Below are 15996 nucleotides of genomic sequence, written 5' to 3' on the forward strand. Positions count from 1 at the left end.
CTTTGATAGTTTCGTAGAACTACCGCTGGATAATAATAATGTATGGTGACGAGGTTAGGGTCCAGCGGTGCCTTTTAATAACACATCACCGCCATGTTTTACCTCAAAACTTACTAGGTGTTTGATTGGGAAGGAAACAGGTTGCGCCTGCGCTCTGAGCCATACGTGTTTTTTTTTTTTTCCAGCTTGAGATATGCTGGCTTTTTTTGAAAATCAGCAGCAGCTGCTTCAAAGGGCAGAGAGACGGAGACGGAGGAATGTGGCTGTGATTCATCCGGACCAGATGAACCCGGACCGGGCCGTCCCGTCTGGAATCAGACGCTATGCTGTTATTTCCTCGTGCGTTTCTTGTTTGATGTAGAACGCGCTCTGCTGGCCGCCTTCAGACGTACTGAGATGGTCTATTTCAGCGATGGCTAAGGGTCTTTTTCCACGAGCCTGGGTGAAAAAGTCTTTCTATTTCCAGGTAGGAACTCTGTTGTGCAAAATTGCTGCGAGGAAATGGATTGTAAAAAAGAAAAGAAAAAAGAAGAAGTGATCGTGTTTTGCGTGTCGCTGTCACATCTGTGCGGTTGACAGCTGGCAATCGGCGTTCTCCTCCTTAGATTCCCTGCGCCGCCAGGGAATTACCTGATGAATGTGAATGGCTTGTACACCTTATTACTGACAGCCTGGTTACCACAGGCCTAACCAGGGAGAATAGACATCAGCAATTGGCACCTTATTGTAAAAATAGGGTGCAGAGGAGACATCTGGGGGCTCTAAATAGTTACGAACACTATCTAGTGGCGTATATTTCCCCCTTGCAAATGTACACTCCCACAGCTGGATAATGAAGTTTGGATTTCTACTTCCGGACTGCACACAAAACACAAAGTTATATACATAAAAAAAAAAAACAACTAAAAAAATATGGTTCAAGAGGCCCAATAATCAAGGTGATCAGCTGGAGTTAGTAAACATTGATGACTGATTAGTTCAACTATAGATATTTGGGTCAGAAATTGACTTAAAATTTAAATTTAAATGTAGTAACGTATTTGACAGGGACAATGCATATTAATTAAAATTTCTGTTAATGCGCCAGAAATGGCCAAATGGCTATTTTTCATCCGAGAGATTTAAAAACAAACATAACAAACATAAAAATAACCTTGTTATACAAAACAAGGTCAGAACGACTTAACTATACATATTTTGTCAGACTCAATAAATACAATTCATACAAAACAGTTAATATAAACAAAGGAAACTACAGTACAATTGTATAAGTGACTAAAACTATTTTAATGACTACAGTCCCCTTCACCCCGTCCAAAAAGCTATGATTGATGCTGCGTTAGATGGCAAGGAGAAATATCCTGAGAAATATAGAATAGAAATATCCCTTTACTGTCCCAAAGTGGAGAAATTCAGGTTCAACAGAATCTAGTTAAGACAGGTGGGAACATGGATTTTAACAAGGTGGTTTGGAAGTAAGAATAAGGGGCTGTATAGTAAGGGCAAATTTACAACATAAGACAGATAATACTGTACAGGTATTAAAAATACCATGCAGCTAACAAACCATGCAAACAACAGGTATGTGCCAATAACAGCAGGAATGTTTATTAAAAATGAGAAAACTGCAAGTAACACTTAACAGGAAGGATCTCCTGTAACGCTCCTTTGTGCAGCTATGATGCAGCAGTGTGTCGCTGAAGGAGCTCTAAAGGCCCCCCAACAGCTTCATGCATCAAATCTGTTGTCTAACAGTGATGCTATTTTAGGCTTAGATTGAATCTTCTCACCAACCAAAACAGCAACTTTTTAACCAAACTTAATGCTTAAATCAAATTTGTGAATGGGCAGCATTATGTGAAATTGACTTTTTTGAGCTTTACATCATGCTACGAAGTTATTCCCTCATCAAAAACATACCTGGAGTGTTGATTTGATTCTTTCATGCATGTTTGAGAAACCCTGCAATGTTCACCATGCGAGAACATTGCAGGTGTGCAATCTTCACCATGCAGTAGTGGCAGTAATTGGTACAGTTGAGATCACTGTAAGTCTGTTTGCTTATCATGTTTTTTTGTTGGAAATAGCAAGTAAGAATGTTATTTGCTACATCACCACTTCTATTTTATATACAGTAAATACATTACTTTTTGTGTTCGTCTAATTTTCTGGTTAATGATGTAAAAGGAAAGTAAAAGTATGGAAAAGGCAAAACAAATAAAGAAAATAAAATAAAAATGAAAGGAAATGTCAAGGGAGGTACCGGTTCTGCAGGAAACAGAAATTAATTTAATTGCCAATTCTTTCTGGAATTCACACGCTGCTCACTATTTGTAGCAGCTGTAGAGAAATCCGTTGAATATACAGTAGTTGAAGTGAATTTGACAGCATGCAAATTAACAGGGAAAATCACTTATGGTTGTACTGAGAAGAACTCTGATAAGCCGCCTTGTGTGATGTCTGCAGACAGCTGCTCATGGAGGCTTGTTTTGGGGATTTAACTATCTTGATTAAACAATGATATACAGCAAAATAACAAATGCAAAAACTGTGCTGCACAGGCTACAATCTCTATTAATGTGAGTTTTATGGGTTTTGCTAGAAGCTTCAACTTTCATGCCAAGTTTCCCTTCTTGCATACCAGTAATGAAATGGGATGTTAAATCCCCCCAACAGTATCCTTCTAAGGCAGCAACAATCAGTAACCCAGCTGAACAAATGATTCACTTTGCAACATTTGATCCTGTGCTCACTGAGCAGATCTCTTAGCAACAGTTTTCGCAACAGTTTGCACAAGCAGTTTGTTTTATTTATGAAACCATCTTTGTACACAGAAAGAATGTCCAAAGGTCCCAGGCAGTTTGGGCTCATTGGTTCTGTGTGCTGTTGAGAGATGATGACGTCTGTGTGCTTTGACGTATCAAATGCCATACAGAGGCTCCTATGGAGTCACTTAGTAGAGTCACAGTTAGATTGTTATCAGAGCAGCTTGATCCATGTTAGCTAGCTTGGTGGCATGTTGTCTGACTTGGCTTTCTTGTGGGTGTGTTTGTTTTTTCTTCTCGTCATGCATTTTCGTCTTTACAACACTCAAAACTTGCTGATGGATGTTAAGGGTACTGGCCAGAAATCTCTAAACGGACCAGATCAAAGGTCAGCTCTTAGCTGCAACTTGACAGCGATACTTTGTACAGTTTAGAATCCCATTTTGGGCATTAAATATGGCACCGTATCAGTGTTGTAGTTAGATAACGGTGGCTACTTCATTGTCACAGGAGGCTGTATCCATCTTGAAGCCAGATACTGATCTGATTAATGATAGGTCGGCACGGTAACAGAGGCAGTGCTGGCAAGTGAGAAGGGGAATACTCACTAGTGTCAGGTTGGGGACTAGCATGTCTGGGCTGACCACCCACTGGATTTCCTTTTGGTTTCTCTGCTGTCCATTAGCACACATAAGCTAGCGTAAGCCCTGATATGCTGGTGTTAGCCTTAGATAGGTTAGCAAGTAGCATGCTTAGGCTGCTCATCTTCGACTTGCACTTTTTTTTTTCTTTAAATAAAACTTTATCAAGGAAAATGGTTGGACTACAATATCTATAAGCGACATACATTAGATGTATTGACGTGCTGAGGTTGGCTTCCGATTGATGCTTCAAATTTGGCAGGTAGCTAAATGCCACTCAGTTAGCATTGCTTCCCTTTCATTAATCAGATCAGTAGCTGGTGTCAGTCTAGTTATAACCTCCTCCGACAAGCTGGATCTGCAATAGTCTGAATTATGGCACTGTTACCATGCCATATTTAGGTAGCTGGATGGCTTATTTAATGAGTTTATAAGGAACAGTTTCTAATTTGAGATCCCTACTCAAGTTCTAAGAATCCTGCTGGGTTGGTCATACAGCCAGTCGGTTCCAGGGAAAAGAGTAACCCAGGCTTTAGCCTATAGGCTCCAATAACTACAAGTGGTCGATGCTTGACAAAGGTAAACTAAACGTTGGCAGGTGGCAAACCTAATTCATTCAGCCATGCATGATTTATTACACGCTGACCCCTGTCCTGCATCCTGAACTCGCTGGCTGGTGGTTATGAATGAAGAGGAGACAGTTGGACCTCAGGAATCTGCTGCTTGGGTTTCACTTCTTTAATTCAAAAGGTTTCACCATATTCATCACTCAACCAACTCAGGGTGTCAGGGTATGACTCTCCTGTTGCAGCTTTTTTTTTTCTTTCTCCACTCTAACCCTTTTGTCTCGGTACTTTTTTTTTTAAAGACTTTTTGCACAAACTAGAGTAATGCATGTCTAAGCAGTTCCATCTGACAATGAAGAGTACTGGTTGTGCTCCCTGTTCTTTCCCCAGGGTCCATCTATCTGTGTGTTCATCTCTTTGGGCAGACATTGTTTGAAAGCTAAACAGTTCACCAGAGGGCAAATCTGTCCAGCTTTAAAACTGATACTTTGGTTGTTGTCTTTTTTTTTAAAAGTGGGACTATAAGGACTAATTATGAGGAGTCAGCATCTCATTTGCAGTAGATGGCAGGCAGGAGGATCTCTATTCAGAGAAGAGACGCTGGGATCATTTAAGTGCAAATTTCTGTCGTGTTAAGCCTCTTCCAGCTTTCTCCATCTCAGAACGCTTACAGGGCAACTGTTGGACACAGAGACAGAGATGCTCTCGGTGAGCTCCACTCCTCAGTAATTCCTCAGTAAATATCTTTAGAATCACAACTAAACTAAACATATAGTCAATAAAATTATGACAACATAAAAATCTGTCTTGTGAAATTTGGCAAAGTGTAGAATGATTTAGTTTTTCTTTCTGTTTTTAAAACGGCTTCCAGTTTCTTTTTTCTTTTGGTTGTTTAAATGGAATACCTTAGATTCACCTATAGCTGCAAGCTACTCCTGCCTGATGGTTTCCACTCTCCATATTAAGACATATCTGGTGTTTGGGCTATTGAAATGGGCAGTCAGCAGTGTTTTTAGAGGGGGTCTCAAGTATTTGCAGAGTTCAGTGCTTGTGATGCTCCACCAAGTGGATAATGATAGTCCTTAGAATATGTTGGGTAATTGTGCTAATTCTACAGGTGGAATAAAACAAGTATTTCTATCTGAAGAGCCTCAGAAGGCGTCTACAGACTCACTCCTTATATCAACCAATATACTTTTGTCTTCTGTTATAAAACTTTTTTTTAAGCTGCAGGATTAAGTGCTTTGACCCGAAAATGTAGTTGACAATACAATGACTTCATTGATGAACGTTTCATGGTCTTGTTCAGAAAAGTTCGGGTTCTTGTCTGTTGGTTTTGGTGTTGTCTGTGCAAACTTTCCTCATATTACTCCAACATCATGTCATCAATGCACTCAAGCATACATTCCATGTTTATACAGTTACAGGAGAAGGAGAGTGGGTCACCACTCTCAGTCGGGTCTGGGGGGGTTTTGGACTTTTTCTGTGTCACTGGAACATCTTAACTCTTCCTTCAGTCATTCTGTTGTAGATTTGCTGCTGTTTTTGGGATCATTAACATGCTGATGACCCAGTTTAAGCCCAGCTTTAGCTGACGGACTGATGGTCTCACTTTTTGTCTCTGGAAGAATTAAATACACAGCACTGCTTTGGTCTCGTCAAGTTCGGTCCTTCATTCAGAGGCTTCTGATTCAAAACTTTCCAAACAGGTTGTGCTGCGATATTAAGACGCTCTCTGTTGTCAGCCCTTTCCAAACAAGCTGTTTTTCTTCAGTCTTTTTCTAATTGGACTGACATGAACTTTGACGTTCTGATGTCTCTGAATATTGCGCGGTCTGAGATCGGAAGCTGTAGTATTTTTGCGCTTGTGAACAAATTTCTCGCTTTAGAATCGTTGCGTTCAAATAGATTGGAAAATGCTCTTTTGTATTTGCCAGGTTGATTGGCAACGTTTGCTTTTCTTGAATCTTTGCTCATGTCTTTGCTCCTTGGTGGTGTTTTAACACTTATCTGTGGGCTCATCTGTGACCAGGAGAGATCTATGAACTGAAATGCAAAAGTGATAAGATGGTAAAAATATACACATGACTCAATGATCGACCAGTCAACTGAAGATGTTCAGTATGTTTGTCATCCACATTACCATGGCTGTGACAGTAAATACCAGAGGTGTGACCAAGTCACTGTGTTGCAAGTCTCAAGTAAGTCTCAAGTCTCTGTCCTCAAGTCCGAGTCAAGTCTCAAGTAAAGAAGGCAAAAGTCGAGTCAAGTCTCAAGTCAGGAACCTTTAATTTCAAGTCATTTCGAGTCGTTTTTATTTTTTTATAATTTGCAATTATACATAAAATTCAAATAATAGACCATTTGTTATTTTTAAAATATGTATTTGAGGTTCATTTGTGATCCTCTTATTCATCTGGTATTCTTCAAATCTGTCAGAAGTAAACAGATGTCAGAAAATAAATTACAGCCATTCATGAATTACATTTGACTTCAGTTTACTCCTTCTATTCATAAATAAACATCAACACTACAACAATCATAGTTTTTAAAAAATGAAATAAGTATAAATGAAGTTATCACAAGTAAACTCAGGAAGGTCTGGTGCATTTATTTTTCTGCTTTTATTTCTAAGTATGTTAGTTTCAGTCCTCCGTAAATATGGGACAGACATTCTAAACACAAAATTTATTTGGGACAGTCACTGTATTTGGTCTTTTTTTTTTTTTTTCCCAGCAAAGCTATACTACTTGGAAATGGGTTCTGTGCGACATGTGACAGTCACGCCGGTCAGTGCATTAAGTCAAAAATAGTTGACTTAATGCACTGACTGCAGTAAACAATATATTGTCAATATAATTTCCCAACGTAGATGTCTTCAAATACACCAACCATCCTTAGATGATACTAGACCCGGCTCATCATCATGATGGGACAGAGAGACTCTGTTCCCTGTGTTCAGGTCCAGAATCTGCTTTCTGTTCCGGAGCCCCGCTCACTATCCACCGGCTTCCTGAGCTAACACGGTGCACATTATTTGTGGAGGCATTTGAAGGACCGGATTTATGGTAAATCATCACCAATTTAACCCGGAGTACACATGCTAACACGAAGTTAGCTAAAGTCAACTATCTTACAGCAAAAGAAAAGTGCCACCTACCGATCTTTGTGAAGCTTCAAATGCCGGACAAAGTTGGACGTCGTGGCATCTCCATCCGATATTCTCTTCTTGCATGTTTTACAAGTTGCAGTTCGTTTTTTAGTCGAAAGTTCATAACCTACGTAGCCAAAAGAAATTACTCGCGGAAGCATATTCGAGCGGTTATTTCGTATTTCGTTCCCTGAGCTCTGTAGCTGTGCCGCGTTTTTTTAAACGTCCAAATCCTGTTAATTTGATTGGTTGTGCTGCAGCTACGTACACATACATACATAAGGAGAGAGGAAAAACATAGTGACGGTCTGCGCATATTGATACGGAATGAGTGACATTAATTAATGACGCCACTTTATAAATAATGTGTTTTAAATTTTAAGACTTTGAGTAAAAAATATCAAGTCTTTTCAAGTAAACAGCTTCAAGTCGAGTCAAGTCCCAAGTCAATGGCATGAAAGTCAAAGTCAAGTCCGAGTCTTTGAGCATTTTTTCAAGTCAAGTCTCAAGTCGTGATTTTAACGACTCGAGTCTGACTCGAGTCCAAGTCATGTGACTCGAGTCCCCACCTCTGGTAAATACTGTTCTAAGAATGAGACACCGAGGTGGTCATTATATGGGGCTAAATGTGTGGGAAAAGTTTTGTAGTTACAAACTTTTACACGGTAGTTAATTTTGCATTGACTCATTACCCTTGGATGTTGTGTATTTACATTTGTTTATGATACTGTACTGGTATAGTGACCTCCACACTGTAAAAAAAAGAAAAGAAAAAAGAACTTAATCTTTTGATTAGAGTTACCGTCTCATTCAATGTGGAAAATCCAAAATAAAGAAGTTATTTGGGGGGGATGAGGGGAAGTTACAGGTTCTCTAAAGATTTTAGATTTTTAAGCACAACTGGGGCATTTTAGGTTGATCAGAGTTTAACCAGGAACTTAGAATTAGTAAGCCATGACTTCCTGTTTCTCTGGGTTAAAAACATGAATATAACCCATTTTTACCACCTTTTTACTTATCTTCTTTACAAACGCAAACATGGAGATTGCAAAATTCAATTTTGTTTTTTTAATAGCATACCAGTTCATGTCTCAAAGCATTTTACAATATATTTTTAAAAGAGAGGAAATCAATCCAATCAGACACAAATTCCATGTCAAGCACATACATTCCAGTTGCTCCAAGTTATAATACTTATTTTTCAGATTGGTTAAAAGTTTTCTATCTAAGGAAACCCAGCTGGTCGCATCGACTCACAGAATTCACTAATTCTGGATGAACACGTAGCGACTGCAGACAATCGCTTATGCTGTTGAGTTTACAGCAATCCCTCAAACAGATCATGGAGCCACAGTGGACAGGAAAAACTCCTCTTTAACAAGAAGAAACCGCCAGCAGAACCAGAACCTATTGATCAAGGAGAGATTTCTAATTCAAAGAAAGGTTAAAGGGGGTAGTAACTTCATCTAGCTGGTTTTAAAACTACAATAAAACAGTGCATACTGTTAACCACAACGAAACCCCAGCCAATAGCTTTGTCTAGCAGTCAGTGACCTTAGGATTATATGGACCAATCAGATCTTTGATCTAGCTGATTATTAAGGGTTTTATATATGAAAAGGAGCATTTTCAAATTTTATTCTGCATTTAATAAGGAGCCAGAGAAGGAAAATAAAAATAGGTGAAATATGATGACTTTTAATTTCATCTGGGAGTGAGTAAACTCCCAGAGAACTGAAAGTTCAACTAGAACGGTGCGCTCTGGTCGGATGAAACAAAGATTGAGATTCTCTGTAATTCTCACTTCTTGTGAATTTGTTGTGAAATCCAGGATGGAGAGTTGGAGACGCAACCCACGCCCACTGTGGTGGTGTAGGCCTTAGTTCAAAAGGCCTTGGAGAATATTGTTGGCATCAAGAACATCACCTGGAGAGTTCAGATAATTGGGTCTTTCTGCTGGTTACTGACAGACAAAATAGGGTAAAATCAACACAGAATGAAATCTCAGATAGAAACAAGTTCATTCTTCTTTATACCACAGTTCACTGTGTAAAAAAACAGAGAATAGAATGCACACTTTCAATAATCACTATAAACATAAAGTCCATCATAACGAACAACAGACTCCTGCCTGTCCTGTTTACATACTACAGTAATCAGAGCAAATCGGAGATAAAAAAAAAAGTGTAGCATCGGCCTCTGGTTCTGTGCAGCTGCAGACTGTGTTTTGTTAGAATGTGCTAGAACAAAATGAGAGACGAGCCATGCTGCCAAAATACACAACATAAGCCGTTCCTGCCATGCGATCAAAGGGAGAATTAAAACGACTTGATCCTCTCAGGAGTGGTTACAGGACTTGGGTTGAAAACCGGCGGCAGCTTTTGTCTGATTACTTGTGTATTGTGTCTGATGCGAGCTGTTGACCTATTTTTGTTCTTTTCACTCTTCAACTCTTACTTAAGCTTACTTATGATTTATTATTTTAATAAATCAATACACTGTGCTCAGTCATCCAGTGTGACAGATGACAGGCAATTCAGTTTTATGCTACATTTTAAAAATTAGACAATTTAAAACTTCCTGTACTTCCTTGGAAGCTTTCAGATTTAAAGGTTGGTTGCCGGTGGCGACCTTTTTGCTTTTTAGAGTTACTTCTTGACGTATTTCTATTGGCACAGAGCAAGAAGAGTACTAACTCATAAAAATAACACATCAATCCTTAGAGATTAGACGCTAAATCCTAACTGGTTCCCCCTGCTGGTTACATATACATATTGCAGTTTGCCTTTATTTTATAAAGAATTCTAAGCTTTCAGTTTCTGCTGCTGGGAGTGAACCTTCAGAGGCTAGCTGATCTGGCTAGCTGCTCCAGTCAGCAACTTTAATGGAGGGGGAGTTACTCCTTTGTGTTGTCAGCCATAGTGCTGTTTTTCTGCCCCACCTCGCCCTGACCTTTGTCACTATGGAATTTATTTTACTGGTTGCATTAACATTAACAGCAGGATCTCTGTTGAGACGGACAGAGTAAAGACATGTGATAACTGCATCCTGTGACACTGGCAGGAATTGATTTAGTTGAACTATCTGTAAACAAAAAAGAAAAAAAAGTATCTCACTCAATGTAAAGTCATGCTGCCTTAGTTAGTAACCCATGATGTGGTCAGGGTGGGTTGTGTGTCAATGTGAAATGTGACTGGATTTCTAGACTACATGTAAATGCTCCTTAATAAAACGAGAGCAAAACAGGGAAAAAAAATTGTATGTATATATATATACTATAATCTGTTTAAAAGCAGATGATTGTCCGATGATTCCGCGTCTCTGGTTCTTCTCTCCAGGCTCGGATCTCCTTCGTGCGGGTGAAGTACCTGTTTCTCACCTGGCTCACCGTCCTGGTTGGCAGCTGGGTTCTCTATGTCCAGTACTCGGCTTACACAGAGCTGTGCAGAGGACATGAGTGCAAGAACGCCATCGTAAGTGAAACCCCTGAGAATAAAGCAGTGAAATGAAAATAACACACCAAAGTCACAATAATGACTGTTGTAAGTACTTTTCAATGTCAGCTTTTAAATTTTAAATTTTATTATGTAATAAAGGTTTTCTGCCTAAACAAACTGGTTAATCTTTATTTATTTTCCAGGAAATTCTGCTTAAATAAAGAAGCAGTGCCTGAAAAAATTACGCCTTTAGTGTTTCTACGTGAAGTAAATTCCAGCTTGATTCTCATCTCCCTTTTAGTGCTCTGTCTGGGATTTCTCCCACTGAATTCAATTCAGAAGGAGGAGTTGTGAAGAATGACGTTGATTTTCTGTGCTGTTTTAGAATTGTAGTCGGCCTATCTAGGGTTGCTTCCAGCAAGCGATCATTTTTCCATAGCTGAGAGTCCAGACCCTATGTTCACAGCAAAGTGTAGAGCCAGAATTCTCTAAGATTCACCATTTTCTTTTCCAAGTGTGATAAATACAGGAGGGGAATCATCGATGGCTCTGCCTGCAGCAGTCTGTGTGAAAAAGAAACGCTCTACATGGGCAGGTGTCTGTCTACGCTACCAAACAACCAGGTTGGAGATGCTATGATTTCTTCTTAAACTGCTATTCACCATCATTTAGCATAGTAGGTGGTGTTTGACTGACATTCTGCTTTTTTCCAGGTGTACACAGGAAGCTGGGGGGACAACGGCGGGATCATCCGCTGCAAACTGGGGGAGGTGGGTCACTACGAGCTGGGCGAGGAGCCGGAGCCACGAAGAGAAACCCCAGTGTTCGATAAGCCTAACAGAGGCACCTCTGTTGAGAAGTTCAAAGAGATGCTCTTCAACCATCTCAAGGTGGAGGAGCATCCACCTGAGTGATTCAAGTTTGCACAGAACTAAATCCTCGATGGATGAAAACCTTACATGTCTTCCCTTCTCTACCAGTCCAAGCTTGGAGAGCATGCGGACCTTCGCAGTCTTGTCAGCCAGATCCTCTCCGTCGCCGATGGCAACAGAGATGGACGAGTGTCACTCCCAGAGGCTCGTTCAACATGGGCCCTTCTGCAGATGGATGAGGTAGCTCACATGGTAGTTTAAATGTTCTAGCTTAAGGATGAAGAGTGATCTTATGGTGGTCCTTAGATAAGATTAATCAGGTTTATCTTCAATTTGAAACAAAGAGCCTCAGTGTTGCTGTTTAATTCTGGTTGAATGGTTGGTAAATCTTTTTATCAGAAATGGTGGAACTCCTTTCATTTCTCAGAGTATTCCCATTTTCAGTCATAGTCTATAACTTCACAGTTATAGACTTGATGTCTGGATCATTGAGGATTCTTGATGTTTCTCTACTAAAGCTGCTGCAAAATTGGTGCTGCTGCATGTTTGCAGTGTCCAAACACTCAATGTGACTACTGTATGTTTCAACCATCTAGTTATTGATTTGAGTTGAAGAAGGAGAATTTGGAAGTATTCCACCTCAGTCATTATTCTCTTTGGTTTGTGCAGTACAGCTGTACTTCTGGCAGGGAAAAAGACCCTCAGCTTGACTCTACCACCACCATGGTGGTAGGTTGCAAAATCCAAACATTCCTATAGTCATTTTCTAAACAACTCAATATTTGTCTAGATCATATTGTTGTGTTGCGGTTTCATCACTGTGGACGTTGATACTTGTGTCCAACCTCTGGTTTATTGTCTGCTTGAGTCTTGTTGTTTATTTAGAAAGACTTTAACTAATTTCCTTTCATCGATTGTTGGCAGTTTGGGTCAGATTGTTGAAACTTTGGTTGTTGGTTGTCCCTACCGGACAATCATTTCACACACAAGTTAGTTTTGGAAAGCTTGCATTGGGCTTCAATAGACTTTCCAAAGTTATGACCCCAAACCTTTGGAAGATTGATCGAATCTGCTTCAAAGCAAGAAAACGGTTAGTTTTTATTTATTGATGCTGAATGTTTTTCTGTAGCCTTGTGATGACACAGATTTCTACTCTGTTCATTGAGGTTCTGCTGGGCCTGCTGCTCCAGGACCGTGGGCATACACCCCGCCTTCTTGGCTACTGCGGAGATCTCTACATGACAGAGCGGATCCCCAACGGGCCCCTCTACGGGTTCTCATTGCCCTGGCCTCTTGTTTCCTGGGTGCCAGGAGGTTTGCAGCGCACCATGGACCAGTGGTTCACCCCTTCCTGGCCTCGCAAAGCTAAAATCTCCATGGGCCTGCTGGAGCTCGTGGAGGACATTTTTCACGGTACCTACGGGAGCTTTCTGATCTGCGACCTCGCTGCCATGCACTTTGGTTACACCGACCGCCATGAGCTCCGGCTCACCAACACGCAAGTGTTGGTCCCTGAAGAGGAGTTCAGGCACACCATGAGAGTCCTGAAGTGTGAGACGGACGCCGACTGCGTGTATGGAGCGGACTGCCAGACCTCATGCGACCCATCTGAGAAGCGGTGCGGGGAGGAGCCGGTTCAGCCCAACCTCGCAAAAGCGTGCGGCGTGTTGAAGGACTACATCCTGCGTGGGGTGCCTTCAGAAATGAGAGAGGAGCTGGAGAGGCAGCTGTATGCCTGCATGGCTCTCAGAGGTAACGCCGGTCAGATGAACATGGAACACTCGCTCATCCTCAACAACCTGAAAGCTCTGCTTTGGAAACGGATCTCGCACACCAAGGACTCATGATGTTGGGGATTGTCGTTTTGAAATCACAATCATCAGGTCTCCAAGTGGAGCAGAGTGAAAGCAATGCAGTGATACATGAGTAGAATATATAATGAAATCATATCTATCACCCTCTAACACTTGTGAATAGAGATGCACTGATGAGAACTTTGGGGCCAATTTCCGATATCCGTTGTTTGTTTTTTTTATAAAGCATTACCAATTTTCACACTGTGATTTCTCTTTTAAAACTAGTGTGAGACGATATTAAGACACAATTCCAAATATTTTTTTCAAGCCTGTTTGCTGTGAGCGGCAATATTTAAATGGAGCACAGACAGCAGCAAGCAGGTGTGTAGGAGCAGTAGCTGTAAAGCAAAGTTTTATTACTGTTTTATAACTAAGGAAAAAATTATTGGACATTTTCCGCTGGATTTAGCATTTTACTAGTAATTAGCATAGTTAGCATTAAAAAACAGTATTATTGGTGTGTAATCCCTTTAGAGTCCTTTGATACTTTCAAATTCAGGATGTTCCCTTAAAGATAGAGGTTTAAATGTCAAACAATTAAAACAAAGCACTTTTATCATAATGTGTTCAGCCTTATTAATTAGGTTTTGCCCAGCTCCTTTCAGGAGTAGCAAACAAACAAAGGTGCTCTAATTAATTTTCATTTTGTAATGCAGAGTGCTATTTAAGTGTGGCACATTAATTTAACTGTTTGAAACTATTTGAAACACCAAATTTACCATAAATAAGTTGGCAAGCTTAATATCTTTTGTTTTTAAACTTTGGAACAATATACCACCACTACAAAATAAAATCAAACGATGCTGTTGGGGGGGCCCTTGGTGGGGCTAGGGCCCTAAGCAGCTGCTTAACTTGCATTTGACTGGGGCCGGCTAACTTAGGATTTTATTTTTAGTTTCTCACCAGTCAGGTCTGGTTTAAAAAAAAACAATTTGCTGTGCATCTCTACTTACAAATGATAAATCCAGTTGACCTACCTCCTCTCTTACTATTCTAAAAGTTTGGGGCCTAAAACCTGAACTCAGTGATTGTGTGTTCTCATCAGGCAAATCTGAAACAAGTCATAGAATCTTATGGTTATGTTTTGTGTTGTTCACCACAGTGGAATGTTATCTTTGAGATAATGACTTGACTAATTCACTCGTTCTGCCAAAACCATCCTACAGCGGATCTGCATCACCTTTACTTTGACATGAAGAAGTATTAGAAAATCAGAGTGCACTGTAAATAGGATGAGACAAATATGTGATCAAATCCACAGGGGACCACTGTTGGCACTTGCACTCCTTTATTTTTTGAACTACACTTGGAAAACCAAGCAAAACGAAATATAAACAAAACATGCACATTGAAAATGAAACTTAGGACTGTTTTATATCACACTAAATGATGGTCAGTTTTTGAGGTTAGAAAACAAGATGTACATAATCAGGGATTTAATGTTTTATTTTAATGATTCTTTTTGCTTAGAACACATCATGATAGAAAGATGAACTACAAAGAGGCGGCATAACACTGATGTAAACTATGGTACAGCTGCTTAGATGAACCTTCTATCAACAAGAGATGTTACTGTTCCTTTAAAGAAGCTTTGCTTTCAGTTTCTTATTATCACAACATGAGATGTAATGTCATTGTCGAAGCTGTAATCTGAAAGTTGAGTGCTGGTCATAGCTTTACTTTATTGTGCTGGATTTCCTTATTTTCAACAGGTTCTTTCTGGGCCCAGTGATTGTACAACAAGCCCAGTTTGGGTGTGTGTTTGGGGTGGTTGTGTCTTACAGGTTCAGGCCATTTGATGTGGTCAAAGAATATGCTGTCTGAAATAGCTTGACAATTTCCTTTTATCAAGGGTGACAGTGGGGTCAGAGGAATGAGACTTTGATACTGTCGGGGGTTCAAACTGGAAAACAGTTCAAAGACATTTCATAAATGGTTTGGTAATACATAAAGCCAGCTAACAATGGGGTTGAGGAATGGAGCTGACAAAAATCACGCCACTAATGGCCCCGTTTACTCAACTGTAAATCAGCTGTTGATAAGCTTAGGCTCCATGTAAGAACAAAAAGGGAACTACAAGCTTCCTGTTTTCAAATAAACCAAGCATATCCAACCCTGGAAACAGAGCATTACCATGGTTACTGCTAAGTTGGAATGACCTACTGGCTCCTTCTAGCAAATGTGGCCTACTAATTGTGTTCAAAATAATAGAATTGAGATGTATTAAAAAAAAAAGGTACATTTATTTTCAGAAACAGAAATGCATTAGAGAGGAAGAGCATGCAAACTCCATGCTGAAAGACCCCAGGCCGGGATTCAAACCCAGGACCTTTTTTCTGCAAGGCAGCAGTGCTACCAACTGCTTTCCTCTGTAAAGCATTTGAGATCATTCTGGCGGATCAGCCTGTTATTTTCAGCAATTCCATTTCTGCCCTCCCTTCGATCAGCGTTTCAGTCAACGAAGCTTCTTCTGGACAGCGTCTGGAACAATATTCCTCTGCTTCATCCTTCAAATGAGGAACCAAGATGATTGAATTTCACACTATTATTTTGAACACACCTCCTTTTAATTAATGGCTACGTTACCCAGAATCAGCAGGCTGCGGATCATGTCTGTTGGTTTTCCATTTCTCCACTACTGTACATCTAGAGCTAAATTATTTTAGCACCTAGAAATATTTCTACTAAAAACTGATGAGTCGGTCTGA

At 40.1% G+C, this 15996-nt stretch overlaps 1 protein-coding gene across 1 annotated transcript; it reads left to right on the plus strand.

Annotated features, from left to right (window-relative positions):
• Positions 1–14603, plus strand: dipk1aa (divergent protein kinase domain 1Aa). Its single transcript, XM_032565868.1, has 6 exons — positions 1–466; positions 10462–10596; positions 11076–11183; positions 11274–11450; positions 11541–11672; positions 12599–14603. Exons 1-6 carry the CDS (start codon positions 413–415, stop codon positions 13277–13279), a joined length of 1287 nt encoding a protein of 428 aa, XP_032421759.1. The 5' UTR covers positions 1–412; the 3' UTR covers positions 13280–14603.
• The last annotated feature ends 1393 nt before the right edge of the window (positions 14604–15996 follow it).

The sequence above is a fragment of the Xiphophorus hellerii genome, chromosome 6 (assembly GCF_003331165.1).
Source record: "Xiphophorus hellerii strain 12219 chromosome 6, Xiphophorus_hellerii-4.1, whole genome shotgun sequence".
Taxonomy (NCBI): domain Eukaryota; kingdom Metazoa; phylum Chordata; class Actinopteri; order Cyprinodontiformes; family Poeciliidae; genus Xiphophorus; species Xiphophorus hellerii.

What these genes read in the sequence shown, in the direction of transcription:
- dipk1aa (XM_032565868.1), top strand. Translation starts at nt 413, where the DNA reads ATGGCTAAGGGTCTTTTTCCACGAGCCTGGGTGAAAAAGTCTTTCTAT. An exon ending in CTACGCTACCAAACAACCAG is followed by an intron (nt 11,184 to 11,273) that starts GTTGGAGATGCT and finishes GCTTTTTTCCAG; the next exon opens with GTGTACACAGGAAGCTGGGG. An exon ending in CCCTTCTGCAGATGGATGAG is followed by an intron (nt 11,673 to 12,598) that starts GTAGCTCACATG and finishes CTGTTCATTGAG; the next exon opens with GTTCTGCTGGGCCTGCTGCT.